General features: G+C 37.2%; 1 protein-coding gene across 1 annotated transcript in view; it reads right to left on the bottom strand.

Moving 5' to 3' along the window:
• Window positions 1-19110, bottom strand: part of ARHGEF38 (Rho guanine nucleotide exchange factor 38) — a 120069-nt gene that overhangs the window by 51232 nt on the left and 49727 nt on the right. Inside the window, exon 3 of the mRNA XM_019738889.3 lies at window positions 13302-13425. Coding sequence (XP_019594448.3) covers window positions 13302-13425 — 124 coding nt within the window. The remainder of the gene's footprint in view (window positions 1-13301; window positions 13426-19110) is intronic.

Below are 19110 nucleotides of genomic sequence, written 5' to 3'. Positions count from 1 at the left end.
ACAATGATGTTAAAAGAGAATTTTAGTTAAAATTTTAAAGCATAATTAAGGTCTAAAATATATCCCAAAAGACAATTCTGTGGTTCTACGTAAAACTTGTCAAGACAGAGTATATCGAGTACAGACAAGGGGTTGGGATGGCTACAAGGACAGAGGATGGATATGGCCCACTCCCTGGAAAGAAGGTCTGAGATTGGGTGAGATAACGCCGGCTTCTGGTTATCCCTTCCCTGAGTGACACACACAACTGAGTAAATATGCCTTTTCTAAACGAAAGAGCTTTATTGACAGTTTTCACCCAGAAGTTCCCAGGAAAGCTCTCCACAGTCTACTTATCTTCCGTGGACAAGAGCCCAGCTGCTGGGACTAAACAAGGCAGATTAGCCTGCCAAAATGCCAGATCATTTCTATGTTTTCTTCCTTCCTTCCTTGCTTCCTTGGGTTCTCTAGGGGAGGATAAGGTAAGGGGGGAAGTGAGAAGAGGATGGAAGAGTAAATGCCTCCTATAGAAGTCATCATCCTTTGCCTTAAGTCTCATTTATTTCCTATCTTACCTGGGGATAAAATCGACTATTGAGGATACTCAAGGGACCCTGGTTAGGGTTATAAAATTCAGACCAAATTCAGGGGCCAGGTGGTACATGCAGCCATGGAATTAAAACAAGCAAATCCCTTGAGTGTCAAATTTGTTAAAATATTTGGGAAAAACACATTATTTTCACATAAAAGAGTAGAATCGGAAATTTATATGAATTTTTAAGATAAAATGAGACTACAAAGTTATTTCATGCTCATGGCTGTGGTTTCAGGTCATAACCCCACACTCCCTGGGGCTCAAGATATTTCTCTTCTGACAACAGGAATATGTCAGTAAAATTTTTTTCAGGAGCATTAGAGTAAGATAAGCTCAGAAAAACGTGTTCATTGGATTTGACAATTCTGAGGTCTCTGGTGACATGGTAACAGCAATTTCGGAGGAGTGGGTTTCAGAGGAAATGAGGGGTGAAGAGTGGGAACATCGTGGTAGCGGGATCATAAGAGAAAACTGAGAAAAAAAGGGAGACATAGTGGAACGTGGGGTCCTATCCCATGACCACCACTGTGTCCAGGGCCAGGGAGGATGGTGTCATAATTATGGTGAGGTCTCTCAAAGGAGAAGCCATTCCACCACTGAGACAGCATGCACCCAGCACATCTGGCAGTGGCAGGTGGCCTAGAAGCCAGGCAGGACAACCTGAGGAGCACTGATGAGCAGTGGAGATGGATGGTGTATCATATGTAGTTAGACGGTGTTAGGCACAGCGAACGTTCCCTTCTGACTGTGTCCAGAGTTAGGGATGCTATTTGGAGACAAATCAGGCTCTCACTATTTTTGTTTGAACAATAAGGTGGTTGGACTGGATGCTCTTTAAGGATTCGTCCAGCACTAACATTCAAGAATACAGCTCTTTATTTTAACGGTAACTCGTGGTCTCTTCCTGAACCTTTTTGACTTCCTGGATACTTTAACTCCAGATGGGGATCTTTAAAACAACTGGCACACTAAGAAAACATTGTCTCTTGGATGTTAACTAGACTTATTGGGGTTGATCATTTTGCAATGTATACATATAATGAGTCATTGTGTTGTACATCTGAAAGTAACATAACGTTATATGTCAATTATATCTCAATAAAATAAAACATTGGCTCTCTGAGAGTTGAAAGTGAAGGTTTCTCCTGGCTGGGTTAGGAAAAGGTATGATAACTTTTCCCTTCTCAAGGTTGACAACACTGCAGAGCCTGTTCTTGGACCAAACCATGATTCCATTTGTCACACCTTAGTAAATATCTTGCTTGCTTCTGTAAATAGCATGCTTCTGCTATAGCGAATAGCTCCATGGCACCGACCAGCCTCTGAAAATGCCATAGGAAAAGTCACAGGCAGACTAAGTAACAGCACCAACAGTTGCTGTGTTTCATGTGATCGCCAATGTGCTGGACTGGACACTTCTCATTATCTCCATCTGCCATTCATTTCATTCATCCAATAAGTACTGACTGGGGACACTGTTTTAGGTGCTGGTGACACTACAGTACCAGAACAGACAAGATTCACCCATGTGGAGCTTATGTTCTGGAGGGGATGCACCATATGTTTCGTATCTTTCTGCCACAGAGGACTCACTAGCCCCATTTGAAATATGAAGAAATGAATGTAGCATCCATTTTTAATTGTTTATCCATTCTTCCTTCTTCCAGACTAATAGAATTTGGATCAGCAATGCACCCAGTTAAAATTACTGGCCTTTCCCCAATCTCTGGTAGCTACGGGTGGTCAAATACAGGTGCAAGTATGTGTTTGTGTGTGAATGTATATGTGTACAAAATGAAATAGTGTGTGTGTGTGTGTGTGTGTGTGAAATGAAATCATAAGATACAGGTAGAAGGCTCTGGGAAGGGCTTCTATTTCCCCTAAATGAAAAAAACCTTGGGAAGAAGTGGTTTTGCTCTTCTTGCCTGCAGGAAGCATGCTTGGCAGTGGAGTAGCTATCTTGAGCCATGTGGTCAAATGCCACATGTCAAACACTGTGAAGGAAAAAGCTGCAAGGAGCCAGCAGGCAGCTGCCCCAGTCCTGGACTATTGAATTACAGGTTTCTTGTTATGTGAGAAAAATAAGTCCCTTTTTGGTTAAGTCCTTTTGGTGAGGTTTCTATTTCAGGCAGAGAAGTGCAGTCCTCACTGATCCAAGTGACTTGCCCCAGTCACAGAGCTAGTGGTGACCAAACCAAAATTTAAGCACAGATCTGTCTCCCTCCAAAGGCCACATCCTTTTCAGGCTATTGTGCACCTTCCAAGGTCTGCACCTTTGCCAATGCACTTCTCATGTTCACTTCCTGGCTGTCGGGAAAGTGTTCAGGGACTCACAGAACTCTTAAACTCATAGAATTTGGAACTTTATTTCTATGTGATTTCTGTGCAATGTGACTTTTCACAGCTCCATTCAAATCTGTTTGTACAGCTAAGCCCCTCACTTCTACAAGCCAGCTCTATCGGCAGAACATCTTAGAACTTAATATTCCTCTCAGAGAAAAAGAACTATAGAACATATTACTAAGCCACCGTGGTTTTATTTTTATTACAGGGAAGAAGTCCTAGGAGCCCAGGGACCCTTCTTGGTCTCCCTTAGGAGACTGACGCTCCAGCCTCCACGTTGTGTCCCGCTGACTGCCTTCTGCTGATTTTTCTTTTCCTGTGTGGACTCATGTATACTTGACCCTGAACACCCCCCCCCCTCTTTTTTTTTTCCCTGTCATATACTCTGAAACTGACAGGTACCCTGTTACTGCAAACATTGGGAACAAAATGCCCTGACCTTTCAGCTGCTACATTTGGGTCTCCCTCCCCCTGCCAGCCTCACACTTTTTAGTATATAGGTCTGGGACTGTCCCAACCTGACCTAGTGGGCCAGAATTAATGAGGGCAAGCCTATCTGTGTCCTGAGTAACACACACACACACACACACACACACACACACACAGGTGTGCGTGCACACGCAAAATATAACAATGATAACACTAGAAAAATTATTCAGGTGAGCTACTTTGTGGTGTCTCCCACATGGCATCATAACATGAATTGTCAGTGACTAATGCTTTTCTCACAAAATCACTGCTAAAGGCACAGATTCCTGTTTCAGGGACATACAAGAGACATTGTTTCAGGAGAACAAAGTACTGCCGGAGAACAACAGTACATCATCCACTACACCTTCAAAGAACAGAAAAGTAAATTGTCTTTCTACTCAAGGATGAACTCCCCCTCAGGAAATGACATCTAAGAAATTGCAAGTCCTTTACCACAAACTCCCCTCAGCTCTGCTTCTCAGCACAGTGTGCATGCGACTTTAACATATGTTAAAGTAGACTTCGACATAGTCATGAGTTAGTCTTTTCTTTCGTACTTTGGAACATGATAACATGGTTGCAAATGCCTGTAAGAGAGCTCAAGCCCTGTTTTGCTTATCTATTGCTATGTAACAAACCACCCTAAAACTTGGTTCCTTTAAACAACTGTTTTGATTTTCTCCCAGGAGTCTGTGGGCTGGCTCTTCTGCGCCACTGGATGGCTGCTGGGGCTGCAGTCATCGAGGGATTAACTGGCAGAATGGTCCAAGATGGCTCCTTCACAAGTTTTATGCCTTGTCAGGGACAGCTGGAAAGCTGGCCTCAGCTGGGATGCTGGGGCAGCTGGGCCACTTTCTTACTCTACATAGTCTCAGGTCTAATCTCTCTCCATGTGACCTCTCCCAGTAATATTCCAGCAGAGTAGCTGGACTTCTTAAATGGCAGGCTCCCAAAATCACAAAAGTAGAAAGTGCCAGCCTTTCTTAAGGCATAGGCCCAGTGGCTGACACAGTGTCACTTCTGCTGCACTGTATTAGTGAGTGAGTCTCAGGGTCAGTCCAGAGTCAATCTGGGACTAGACTACATAGCAGTGTGACTACCAGGAGTCATGGTCCATCGAGGGCCATCTTTGGAAAGTGCCTTCTACAATTGCTATATACTCCACCAAATGTGGAAATGATACTTGAGATATGTTAAATAGCCTTTCATAGAAAAAAGAAAAAGCATTGCCTTATTGGATATATGAATCACCAAAATGCATAGATATCGGGAGCATCTAGAAACCATGCACATCGAGTAAATCTGATTTCTTTGAAAAACATGATCAGGGCCTCTGAAAAAAATGCACATTTTATTAAATTGTTACATACATGAGAAATCAACCTTTGTAAATAGATGGATAAACTTCACATTCTCAGGATAATAACAAGCTAGTAATAGCATGTATTGGATGTTTATTGGTAGGCACTGGGCTAGCACTATTTATATATGATTTATTTAATCTTCACAAACGCTGGGTGAGGTAGGTATTATTGCCTCAGATGTGCAGATAAGAAACTGAAGTTCAGTAGGATTTTGTAACACACCTAAGACCGCACATCTAGTAATCAGATGAGCCAGGATGTAAAACTAAGCCAACCTGATACTAAAGCTCTTGTGTTCTTATGCTCTATGCTATCATCTTACTTGTTTTGTCCTTGCTCACTATTTTCTTAAATTGTTACAGACTGATCTCCAATTTAAGTGGAAACAAGAGCCCACATTCTCATACTCCCATCTCTAAAGATTTAGAGCCTGTTTCCTATTTACAGAGCCTGCTTCAGTCAAGATTTTAGAATCCAGTTTTTATCTTGGCATGATAGTCCAGACAGTTCCCCACAGCTCTCATATCTATAAACATATCCCTCTGTGCTTAAACCTGAACAGCATCCAAACCCCAGGGTTATTATTGAGTAAAATCCTCCTCCTGGTTTATCTAGGTATCAGGAAAGTTTTCCCTTTGGCACTAAAGCTGTGAATCACAAACTCTCATTTGTGCCATCTGAGGACAGAGAAATGGGACACTTGTGCTTTTCATTCTGTGGTAACATGATTTTGGAATATCTCACCAAAAATCAGTTTTATCTTATGAAATGTGAGAACTTTGGCAAAAGATGTTTAGTGATGGAAATTGCCAGTGAACTCTGTATCAAAATAGCTGCCATGTATGAGTCATAGAAGCCCCCTTGGCACTGTAACAGCCACATTGGATGGCTGTCTTTTGTATGAATTTCCCATACTCTCCTGCCTTGAGGCCTCTCTGCCATTTGTCATTTAGAAAGTCATTTGTTCCAGTCTCCACCCTCCTAAATCCTTCAAGTCCCAGCTCAAAAGCCACCTTCCAAATCAAAGGTTTCCTCTTCATCGGTGTTAAATTAATTTCTCAGTAAATTTATATTAGTTAGCTATTGCTGTAGACCCACACACAAAAAAATCACCCCAAAATGTAAAGGTTTAACACAACAGTGTTTGCTGCTAACTTTCTGGGCTGACAATCTGAGCAGGGCTCTGCTGGGATGGCATGTCGCCATGTGGTGCTAATGGGGGCTTTTCATACATTTGCAGTCTGGCTGGAGACCAGCTGGCTGAGTAGGGTTTTACTCACAGGTCCAAGGCCTTCACTGTGTTGTTTGGAATGACTGGGCAATTTGAGCCTTCTCTCTCCCTGGGTAGAGAGTGGATGTCGCATGGCTGTTGTAGAACGTCATTTTGCCACATTTTATTAGCCAAAGTAAGCCACAAGACTAGTACAAATATAAAGAAAGGATAGGGAAATTAAAACAGGACTCTAATTCTTTCCTTTTCAAATATAGCCTCACTGTTTTAATTTTTTTAAATACATTTTTCTATAATCTTCCTCAAAGTTGCCAATCCATGATTGGTAAATTTGAAATTGTGGACATCTATAATTGAGTTTTCTCTGTAAGCCATATTGTTAACTTCTTTTATTTTGAACTAGTCTGATAGAAAAGGTGCAAAAACAGTATCAATAGGGTCCAAATACTATTCCTCACTCAGCGTCCCCAATGTTAACATCTTATATAACCACAGTACAATGGTCAGAAAAAGTAAATGAAGTTTGTTTCAATACCATTGACTAAACACCTTATTTGAATTTCAACACTAGTGTTCCTTTACTGTTCTAACATCTATCCAGGTTCCCACTTGCGTTTACATGTTATTCCTCCTTAGTCCTCTACAGCCTTTAAAAGATTATAGCTCCTCAGTCTTACCTTATCTTTAATGACCTTGACATTTTAGAAAAAGAGTAATTGATCAGTTGTTTTGTTGAGTATCCCTCATTTGTGTTTGCTGATGTCTAACGTTTTCTCATGATTGGACATGATTGGACATGTTATGGAAAAAAGTATCACAGATACGAAGTTGTGTCCCCTTCAGTGCATTGTATCATAAGGTTCATGATGTGAATATGTGTTATTTCCTGGTGTTGTTGACCTTGATCGCTTGGTTAAGGTGTTCTTTGCCTGGTTTCTCACTGTAAAGTTATCAGTTTTCGCTTTGAGATTAATCATTACTTAAGAAATACTTTGAAACTATTAAAAGTATATATACTTCTCAAACTTTTACCCACTAAATCTAGCATGGGTCAGTTGATTTTATCTGCAACAATTATGACTATAGTATTTGCATAATGGTAATTTTCTATTTTCCTCTTCTTTCCTACATTTATTCATTGAAATCTATAAGGAAGAGCTTTTCTTTCTCATTTATTTGTGTCGGTATGGACTTGATATTTATTATATTTTATGGGTTAAAATCCAATACTAGCATTATTTATTTTGTTGCTCAAATATGTCAGCCATAATATTTTTAATTGGGAAAATACTCTCCTGGGAGCACAGAGGTACCTAATTAGCTCAGAAAATAATTCTGCTAAATGGAAGATTTGAAATTCTGATTATATATCACTTCATATTGAAATGTGTAAATATTTGGGTTAAAATATTCTTACATGTACTGTCTTTTTCCTCCATTTGGATTATTTTTGTTTTTACAAAATAAAGCTCACCAAATAAGTTGCTTTTATTGTTGATTTAAAAAATATTTTTCCAAATATATTTATTGCAAAACCTGGTACAGGATATTACTTTATACAATTAAATAGGGGCTCCATCAAAAGCTTCTTTCCATAAGTCAGGTTTTCCAAAATATAACTACAAAATTTCAAAATTAACTATTTTACACAATATAGACACTCCTTGTTTAATTTTTTAAAGCTAATTCCTTGTTTTTATAGGGATAAATTTTGATGTCTTCCATTTACAATTTTGTTTTCAATAATTGCAGTTATAAAGATTAAAAAGCTAAAATTACTTTTTCCCTTTGTGTGTTGGATACCTTATCTAAAAACTTCCAACTGATTTTGAATAAAATGCAATTTCTGAAAGCTGTTTAGTGACCAGCAGAAAAGAAAGTGTGTACTGTCATGCATAAAATTATTTTTTAAATTAATACCAACTTATCCTCCAAACATTGTAGGTAGTTCACTCTAAATTTGTATATATAAAACTATGCATGGATTTTGACTCGTTACCATTTCAGTTAATAGCACAGCTTTATTACATATGCGCCACCATCAATCCCAAGTACATTTCTGCTCCATAGATTTCTTTCTTTAGTAAAAAAATTATTTTACTGTGATGCTGAGTTCCACTAAAAATATATATTCGTATTATCGTTTGCATTCAGAAGTTTAATTTTTAAAGTTATAATAGCATTTACAATAAGGTCAGAAAATGAAACTTTGACACAATAAACTACCGAAAGCTTTTTTTTTTGATTCAGTGAATTGCATTAAATGCTTTTAAATCATTATTGGAATTAATTGATTTTCTGTTTAATTCACCTGCTTATACTGTTATAAAACTGTCATAATTTAACTGTTTGCAATATCTTCTGCTTATGGTGTCAACTCATTAATAGCCATTGCTTTACATTTATCACAGGCCCAGGGAAACTCAGAATTAAAAATGAAAATAATTAATCGAGGATAACTGCCATTTGACCTAAATGAAGTCGTGCTGCATGGAGTGATTTGTAAACACACTTTCTGCAGCTCCATGTGTTAAATAACGTGCTCTTGGGCGTGAAGGTTTAGATCAGATTTCAACAAGTAGGATCCAGGTTGGGAAGAAGATTCTACATGGAAGTAACAGCATGGACAAAAGCATGCACAGCAAATGCCAAGTGTGCTTTAAAAAAATGGGCACAGACTTTCCAGTGACTACCTGTTGATGTAGACGTTGTTGCTTCTTCAGCAGATTTCTGTCTCCTGATTGTCTCATGGGAAGTGACAACATTAAGGAGCCCACATAGATTGTATTTTGTGTGTTCTATGCTCATCATCAACTTTCTTGAGAAACAGAAAATAGACAATTTTTATTAAAAATGTGTACATCAAACCCCTGCTTCTGAATAAGTTGATTGCAAAATAAAATATGCATAACCAGATAATAAAAAGTTATAGATTTATATCATAAGTAGCAGCAACAGCATCTAGATACTCTGTAGCAAGATGGCTCAGCCTCCACTTCTCACACATATTTCACTTACATCTAATCTTTAATTGCCTACAAGTCTCACTAAACCCACTGACTATCATTGTGGTGGCTCCAAGCCTCTCAGAGGTCATGGCACGGCCCATCCAGTATGAGCTATAACTCAACTTGCTGCTATATCCCGTGGATGGCAGGATCTGTTGCATCAAGTGTATCTCCCACCCCCACCAGAACAGGAAGTAGTTAGCTGTTGCTAGCTGCTCATCTCCAAATGTCATCATTTTATCAGCCAGTGCCCTGGCTGCTGCACTTCAAAGGACGATGTAAGTTTCCCTGAGACTAGAAAAGATTGGGAAAGGAGAGATAGACTATCTTTCAGAGTTGATCATGTGTTACAGTGAGAAAACTGTCAAATGCACCTGCCTCTTACATTCTACTAGGACACACCATGTCAGAAATTGAAGTACAATGTAGCCGTCTTACCAAATCTCTTGTAATGCAATTATTAATAATGATCCTCCTTTAAAAGGGAGAAAATTCAGGACAAATACTAAACTGGACTGAATGCTTGAACAATAGGCAAAATATTTTTCCAAATATAGTTATTACAAAACCTGGTACGGGGTTTATGATGGTACTGGGTTTATGATGATGTGTTACACAGTAATACAATACTAACACACCTATCGAAGTCTGAATGTTCTAGGCAAATCAGGATACATGTCTCCGTAAACTTGTCTTTGACTCCAGCACATGCAGCCAAACCCTGAATCTTGTTTATGTTTCCTTCCACGTTTCCCTTGAACCTGGCCACTATTTTCTATTCTGACTATACCTAACTTAGCTTAGATGCTTGTTACCACATGCCTGAACTACCTGTCTATTTGTCTAGGACTCATTTTCTCCTTCTATCCACTCTCTTCATAGCTACCATAGTTGTCTTTCTCCAGAAACTTTTGTGTCTCATCACACCCTTGCTAAAAAATCTTTGAATGGCTCCTCACTACCTGAAAAGTGAATTCTAAATTTTGATTCCATGTATGGTCTGTCCCTATTCTATACTTATAGATTCATTGCTCACTTCTCCCTTATACGTATCCTTCACTCAAGATTGACTCCATCATTTAACATTTCCTAAACACACTTGTCATTTGGCACTTTCTGTCTATGCTTTTATTCATGCTCTGCTTCTGCTTAGTCTTCCCAACCGGGACCTCACTTGTTGAAATCTGACCTATACCTTTAAGCTCAAGTAATGTCTTCAAAAATCCTCTGATTCCCCATCTAGAAATATTCTCTTTATCCTCTGAATATCTGCAGTAGTGTAGAAAATACACTGATGGTGTATTATACAAATACCTTCAAGTCAAGGAGCTGTTTGATTGCAAACTTTTGAAGGACAGAGATGAACTTGCATCTCTTGGTACCTGACAATGCGACACAGCGCCTTAGTCTTTGAACTTGCTGCTGCTTAATATCGATTCATTGAGTGAATTAATAAATGAATTAATGTTCAAAATGGATCAAAGACTTAAGCATAAGTCCTGACACAATAAACTGCATAGAAGAAAACATAGGTACTAAACTTATGGACCTTGGGTTCAAAGAGCATTTTATGAATTTGACTCCAAAGGCAATGGAAGTAAAAGCTAAAATAAATGAATGGGACTATATGAAACTTAAAAGCTTCTGCACAGCAAAAGAGACCATCGACAAAATAAAGAGGCAACCAATCGAATGGGAGAAGATTTTTGCAAACAATGCCTCCAATAAAGGGCTAATATCCAAAATATACAAGGAACTCATGAAACTCAACAACAAAAAAACAAACAACCCAATTGAAAAATGGGCAGAGGACCTGAAGAGACATTTCTCCAAAGAGGACTTACAAATGGCAAATAGACATATGAAAAAATGCTCAACATCACTAATCATCAGAGAAATGCAAATCAAAACCACAATGAGATATCACCTCACCCCAGTCAGAATGGCTATCATCATCAAGACAAATAGTAACAAGTGCTGGAGAGGCTGTGGAGAAAAAGGAACCCTCATACACTGTTGCTGGGAATGCAGACTGGTGCAGCCACTATGGAAGGCAGTGTGGAGGTTCCTCAAAAAATTACGAATAGAATTACCATATGACCCAGCAAGCCCTCTCCTGGTTATCTACCAAAAACTTCTGAAAATATTTATCCATAAAGACACGTGTGCTCCGATGTTCATTGCAGCTTTGTTTACAGTGGCCAAGACATGGAAACAACCAAAATGTTGTGGTATATATACACAATGGAATACTATTCGGCGGTAAGAAAAGACGATATAGGAACATTTGTGACAACATAGATGGATCTTGAGAGTATGATGCTAAGTGAAATAAGTCAGACAGAAAAAGCAGAGAACCATATGATTTCACTGATATGTGGTATATAAACCAAAAACAACAAAAGAACAAGACAAACAAATGAGAAACAAAAACTCATAGACACAGACAATAGTTTAGTGGTTACCAGAGGGTAAGGGGGGTGGGGGGGTGGGAGATGAGGGTAAGGGGGGTCAAATATATGGTGATGGAAGGAGAACTGACTCTGGTGGTGAACACACAATGGGATTTATAGATGATGTAATACAGAATTGTACACCTGAAATCTATGTAATTTCACTAACAATTGTCACCCCAATAAATTTTTTAAAAAGTGAAGTTATAAAAAATAAAAATAAATGAATTAATGAACCCATACTAAAAATATAACAAATACAGTCCTTCCTCTAGAAAATATTTTTACAATTTATTGGAAACTATACTAATCAGCTCAGGCTGCCATAATGAAATAACAAACACTGGGTGTCCTAAACAACAGACATTTATTTCTCACAGTTCTGGAGGCTGGAAAGTCCACGTTTAAGGTGCTAGCAGATTCAGTTCCTGATGAGGACCTTCTTCCTGGCTTGGAAAGGCTGCCATCTTGTTTTGTCCTCACATAGTGGAGAGGACAGAGGATACTCTGATCTCTCTTCCTCTCATTCTAAGGACACTAATCCCATCACGGGGCAAGCCTCCCCAGGCCCCCCCCCCCCATGATTTCATCTAAACCTAAAGTACCTCTTAGAGGTCCTACCTCCAAATACCATCGTATTTGGATTTAGGGCTTCACCATATGAGTTTTGGAGGAACACAAACATTCAGTACATAATGAGGATATTTAATCACAAGAAATGATTGAATTTAAATCTGTCTGTGGGAGAATCTTTTTGAGTGGACTGCCATTTTGGTGTGTAAAACACTACAAATAACCAGGTTGATTCACCTTTAGTATTAGATCAGCCTTGCTTATTAAACTTTGGCTCCTTCATAAATACTAAACAAGACGAATTTCATGCCATTTTTATAACTCTAGCTTCCATTAACAAATAAAGACATAATCATTAAATCTGTAAGGTGGGTGTATTTGTGTCTCTGTCTCAAAGAATGGATTCACATCAAACTTATAACAGTGATTACTTATGGGGAAGACAGTGGCATTGCAGGGTTTATTATTGTCCTGTGTGTTCACGAACTATTTTAATATTTTTGAAATGAGCATATGTTGCATATTATGTGTGAAACAGAAAAGTAATTAAAAAAATTTTTTTAAGAATTCTTGGCCTACATGGCACTATGTGTGTAAGGTCTTGGATGTGACAACTTCCTTCAAAGAGTTCATGTACAGCATTTCCACTGAAACTCCCAAGAAGTGGAGAGAATAAAATTTTGGCTCAACACTTTTCCAATGCTATCTCTATTTTTTTCAAAAATCTGACCAGAGTAACAACATAATTTATGCTGGTTTGAGAGTAAAAACGTATTTTAAAAGCAAATAATATAGACAAAGTAGGAAAAGCGCAGAAAAAGTTGAACTTGTGTGCCTTACAAATTATATAGACTCTTCACGAAAAAACAAAAAAAAGTTTACAACCCAAACATCAATGGGTTCATAGGCATCAGAGCTGAAAAACACTGTGACTAAAATCAGTAAAGCTATTAAAGTATTTAAATATTTAATTCTTTAATGTTCAAGTAAGTGTTAGCCATAAAGCAAAATGAGAGAACATCTGGAAGGCAAAGAGTTTGAAAGATTGAAAATTAAAAAACGAACGGTGTGCTTAGTGCTACTGAGAGACTTCAGCAAATGGATATAAACCCATTTGAAAATAAATACAGAGTTTGTGTAATTACAATGAGCCTGCAGATGGGTTTAGCATTTATAGATCTCCTGGGAAGTTTGGTGAGTCAGAAACATAAAACCAAAGCAAAGGGAGGTTATTAAAATATTATTTCCTGTTGTACTGTAGAACTGAGAAAAAAGTAAACATACCGATTACTTGCATGGCCGGTTCCACGTCTGTTGTGGCCTCTTCCAACAATGACAGCAGCTTGGCTGATATCTGATGCACGGATTCAATATTGCTAAACAAGCTATCCACATCCAGCCGGTCAATCTGAGGAAACACAAACACTGAGCACCAGCTGATGGACAGAGACTGTATGTAGGATGTTTTCTCCTGGTAAATACTAAGCATTTTATATGCCAGCCCAGGCTGTTTCCATCAACCATTTCTGTAAACATTCTTACTTGGGATTTCTAGAGGAAGTGTGCAGTTTTTCATGCAAGAAATTAGGATGGTGCATCTGTTACCTCTGTCTTTTTCTTTATTTTGACTGAGTTTTAGTGAGTTGAATGTACATTACATATCACTATAAAAATCATGGTGTGAAGAAGATGTGGGCCAGCTAATGGGTATTTTTATAAACTGCACTTTATGAGAGTATGTACCTGTGCACATGAATTTAGAATACTGCTTATACAGCAGAAGTCTGACCTTACTCTAGGCAAGTAACTATTTTGAAGCTGTTTTAAAACCACAGATGTTCTCAAAGTGATGGCAAGTAGACATGCTGAGTTGCTTCCTGATTTTTTTAAAAAAAGAAATGTGAATGGAAATCTTCACGATACATGCTCTGTTAATTATAGAGTCATCATGCTTTGTAACTTCATGCACACCCTCAAAAACCAGTGTAATCATTTCTGGATCTTATAGCTAGTACTTATAACAATTCATGTATTCATCCATCCATCCTTTTATTTCATATTTCCTGAGGACCGTCTATGTACCAAGAATTATAATAGAAGCCAAAGTTTGTCAGTGTTTCCCCGAAAATAAGACCTAGCTAGACCAAAGCTCTAATGTGTCTTTTGGAGCAAAAATTAATGTAAGACCTGGTATTATATTATATCATATTACATTACATGATATTATACTATACTATACTATACTATACTATACTATACTATACTATACTATACTATATTATATTATATTAAGACCCAGGCTTATATTTTATTAAAATAAGACTGGATCTTATCTTAATTTGTGCTCCAAAAGACATGTTAGATCTGATGGTCCTGCTAGGTCTTATTTTCAGGGAAACACGGTAGTAGAAAGGTGGCCAACTCTCCTAAACAAACTAAGAGGAGTATGATGAGATATGTGCCCTGATTTTACTGGATCTCCCTCCAAACATTTCTCTTGAGTTTAAATCAGATCTTTCATAATCAAATAGTGTATAGTTGGGTCATGGAAAGGTTGGTATAGGCACCATTGGGCTACCACGGGAATAGGAGTAGATGCTTTTACCCATGGTTTATCGTGCATGAAGTCATAGGTGAAAAGCCAAGTCAGCTTCAAAGGTGAAAAGCAGAGTTGCTGGTAAACAAACAAACAAACAAACAAACAAACAAACAAAAAACAGGTAAGCAAAATCAGGGGTGAGAGAGAGACAGTGGATAGAGTTAAGGATTAGAAAAAAGAGGCCGGGAAATGTAAGAGACAGACCTAGAGGAAGTCTAAAGACGAAAGCCAACCACTGTGACTTCTGTCTCATGCTCTCAGCATCAGTGTCTTTAGGTGTGCTAGGTCTATTTGATGGGGAGGAATGAAGAAGGTAGCTCATCTTTTTATCCTATCCTTTTTTGGCATTGATCCATCCATTGTTCCCCATGCTGGACATGGATATTATTTTGATAAGGATATTCTGTTATTAAACATGGAAGCCTTATTTCACATTGCATCTTGTTAAAATGTGGTGACTATGTCAGTTACTTTTTATGCAATATGGTCTGGTGGTACATATTTCTTTCAGCCATCATGAGAAAGCTCTCATCTTTCTATCATTAGTCTTGTCCTCAAAAAAACTTCCAGCCTCAGTTGTAATCAAATTCCATGTGGATATATAGAATGGGTTTATTTCAATATAGAATTATACCACTTGTTTTCTGTTTTTATGTATTTGGAAATTATCTGTACCATCATAGGACAGTATTACAATGCAATCATTTTAGCTCTTAGGGTCTTTAACCCAGTGTCTCACAAAATGTCCCTTCGCTAAGCACTCACTTTAATAGGATAGGGCACATGTGGCTCTTCTGCTTGAAATCTATGGATATTTAAGACTTTCCTTTTTATATTAGAAAGTACATTTAATATTATACAAAATATCAAAAAAGCAGGTAATGGTTATGTGGCTCTTTCTGTTAATAATAATTTTAAAGACTCACATGTCACATATCTCTGAGTACCACTGATTTAACACATTATTTATTCTAAGGAATTGCTTTATGCATTGGGTATTAATTAAATCACAAATGAGTACACTTGTACACTACACTGCAAGATGTTTTCCAGAAGTTGTATATGAATTAAATTCTTGTACTAACCGTATGTTTCTTAAACTTACATTTTGAGATGAGTCCTTCTAACATGTAAAATTTCATCCCTAATATGCTTGCTTTTTAAGATAAAAGGTCAGGTATAATTCATACTTTGTGCCCTATTGTTATTTCATTTTGTTGTGGAAACTTTGTCCTAAGGAACTTAAAGTGCTTCATATATATTATTTCATATAGCATTCCAACTTCTCTGTAAAATATGAACAGTTTGAAGATAGGAAAACTCATGCAGAGTGAAGAGAGGGTCCATGTTTAAAATCATGAAGTTCAGGAAAGAGCTGGAACTGGAAATTGACTTTTTAGTGCTCTGCATTGGTCCATGACCAGCAAATACTACTAATAGAATACTTTAATATCTCTGTTTGGAATTTTGGGGGATTTGTTCATGAGTTTTTCACTAAATTGTCACTTCTACCACTCATTTTCTAAGGTCAAAATCTTGCATATTTGTCTAGTTAGACAAATTTAGATTTTAAATTCATTTAGCAAGTATCTAATTCTATATTTATAATCTTAGCTCAATTCAACAAATGCTAAATAACAAAAACATAGGTTTTAATTTCATTTATTTCTAAAGGATAGAAAAGATTAAAACTCAATTGGCCTGGTTTCAGCTGTCTGTATCACCACAGACCCATGGGGATTCTGTGAATCATAAAATGAGTTCACATTCAGTAATTGCTCGCCAAAGAATAAACAAATGTCTGGTCCAAATATGCTTTTAAAACTGGTAGATAATTTTATAATTATTGATATAAATTCTAAGAATCATTTACATGTATTTATTACACTTTTACTAGAAAGAGGCAATGCTCTAAGAGCTTAAATTGAGTTATGGTTTAAATGGATTAAAAATTCATTTTCTGAAGGAAGATTTAGTCTATACATTATTCTAGCAAAGTCAACATATAATTTAAATGTACAAAACAGAAAATTAAAGGTCAGTGTTTCTGGTGACAATTTAATTATTTGCTTTACAAGAGTATTTATCACAGGATATATTTCAAATAGCAAGATCCATTACATTTAAATAATTGCTGAACTGGCAGTTGCATGCATATATGCAAAACTCCCCAGGTAAAAATGTCTAAATAAAGGAAAACATCTACAAAACTTTGTAAGTTCAAAGACTATAATCATTGGTATAGAATTGCTTTTTACCCAACAAACATTACACTCACTGTCTTCAAAGCATTCCCTACACTCATATCCTAGTGCTAGCTCTTCCCTTTGCTCACACATGCTTTGCCCTCATATTCTCTTACAATGTTCTACCCATCTGAAATGCAATATGGTAATGATAGTGTTTGTCCATTAGTTTTGGCCATGTCTCTGCCATGTCTGTTGCATTTCTGGGGAAAGCCCCGGCTCCTCATCTGTCTCATCTGGTAGAACTGTCAATCATGGTGCCTTGGCCCCTCCCCCTCTCCCTAGAGCAGTAGGTGATACAGCTGACCACAGAGTTTGGCCTAGAATGGACAGGTTCCCAAGCAGAGGCAAAGAGACTCTTCACTGATTTTCTGTCTTCAGAAGTCATCTTTGTGGGAGCTTGACTGTGATGAAAATCAACACAGAAAGGGAAGCTAAGCCTGACATCATGTAAGCTCTTGGATCTACCTCACCTAAAGGAATACATCCTTATTATAGAAGTTGATAAAATGTCTTTATTTAAGCTAGTTTTAATTTTAGTGTTACCTATAACCAATAGGGGACTAGTACACTTTTCTTTATTTTTAGCTCAAATCTCACTTCCTCTAAGAAAGCTTTCCTGCTCCCTTGGTTAGAATCAACCTCTCCCTCTCCTGAACTTCCATGACTCTTACTTTGTATTATTCAATTACTCAATGCTTATATTGAAGCCCATGATATATAACAGGGATATTTATTAATTTATCCATCTCTGTGTAAAAACTGTGAGTTCCACCAAGACATTTGTCTTTTGTGAGTTATTTGAATACCCCACTGTGTCTAATACACGCTGGACGCACACCTAGTTACTCAATAAAAGTTTGATGATTTGAATTGAAATAATTCACTGCAATTTCAATGATCTGTTTCTTTGTAGGAGTCATCCATAAAATGTTCCTTGTAATCACTCTACTGGGCTCCGAATAACAAGTATGCAGAGACCAAAAGTGGTTTAAAGAAAACAATCAAAATCACCTAATTTGGTTATTCAAAATATCACATAAAGTGGATATTTTATAGTTTTCTACTTAATTTTATCTACAAAGACAAAGTGCTGTGCTCAGTTTGGCCATTAGTTTACCTAGAAAATTTGCTGACATAGGCCAAACTTCCCCCATAGTTTACACTTGGGACATCCCTGTTCACTGTTTTCTGTTTAATGAGCCCTGGGACACTCAGCCTAACCAAGTCACAGGGAGGAATAGCCAAACATTCTTAGGTGTGCTCATGCAGACCTCCAATAATGCACACCTTTAAAAGTGAACAGTGAAAAAATGTCTAGGAACAAACTCTTTTTTTAAACTACTATCGTAAAAGTAGTTTGTTTATTGTAGAAAATTTAAGATGGATAGATAAGTAAAAGAAAAAATACAATTGATTATAATTCTACCACAAAGTAATAACCACTGATATTTTGAGGTATGTCCTGCCAAATTGTTTTTCTCTCTCCTTGTGTGTATGTCTGCACAAAAAAAATATGTACTTCAAATAATGTTTTAATTTTTTTTAACTTAGCATAACATGGACATCTTTTCATGTCATTAATTTCCTTCAATTGCCATTTTTAATGTCAACATTATGTAGAAATACTGTAGTTACTTAACCAGTCACTAAATCTTTGAAATCCAAACTAATTACCATTTTCGCTATTATAAGCAGCTCTCCTGGCTAAAACTTTGTTCACACCCATGATTATTTCCTTATGACAAATTTCATAAGCATAATTTATAAGCAAAAATTATTAATATTTCTTAAGACTTTTAACAAGTTTTGGCATATTATAGCAGCAATTACGAACATTGTTTTTCTTCTGATAACCACTGGATTAAAAATCTTCAATTGGATATTAATGTTCTGAATTCAATGTGGAAATATATTTTTAGGCTTCTAATCCAATTATTAAAATCACACAACTTTATAGTTTCAGATTTATCTATCTATCTATCTATATGACATATATACAATGGTAGAAAACCGAAGAAAATTAATAACATTGTGTTTCAGGGCCACTGTGATTGCTACCAACAAAATGCTTCTCTGGAAATTGTTTCTAGAAAAGATTTCAAAGTTTCTATTTGCTGTGGTTTGGCAGTAATGTAGGTTCAACACAGTGTTCAATTCTGGACCCTATGTTAGACTCCATGTAGGGAAACTCAGACATCATCTGACTCAGTCTAGCAGAACCATCTATCACTCCTAGAAGGGAGTT

This window comes from Rhinolophus sinicus, chromosome 1, assembly GCF_057876585.1.
Source record: "Rhinolophus sinicus isolate RSI-liver-muscle chromosome 1, RSI-T2T, whole genome shotgun sequence".
Lineage (NCBI taxonomy): Eukaryota > Metazoa > Chordata > Mammalia > Chiroptera > Rhinolophidae > Rhinolophus > Rhinolophus sinicus.
The sequence above is the reverse complement of the archived record's forward strand: the minus strand, read 5'-3'. Positions and strand labels throughout refer to the sequence as shown.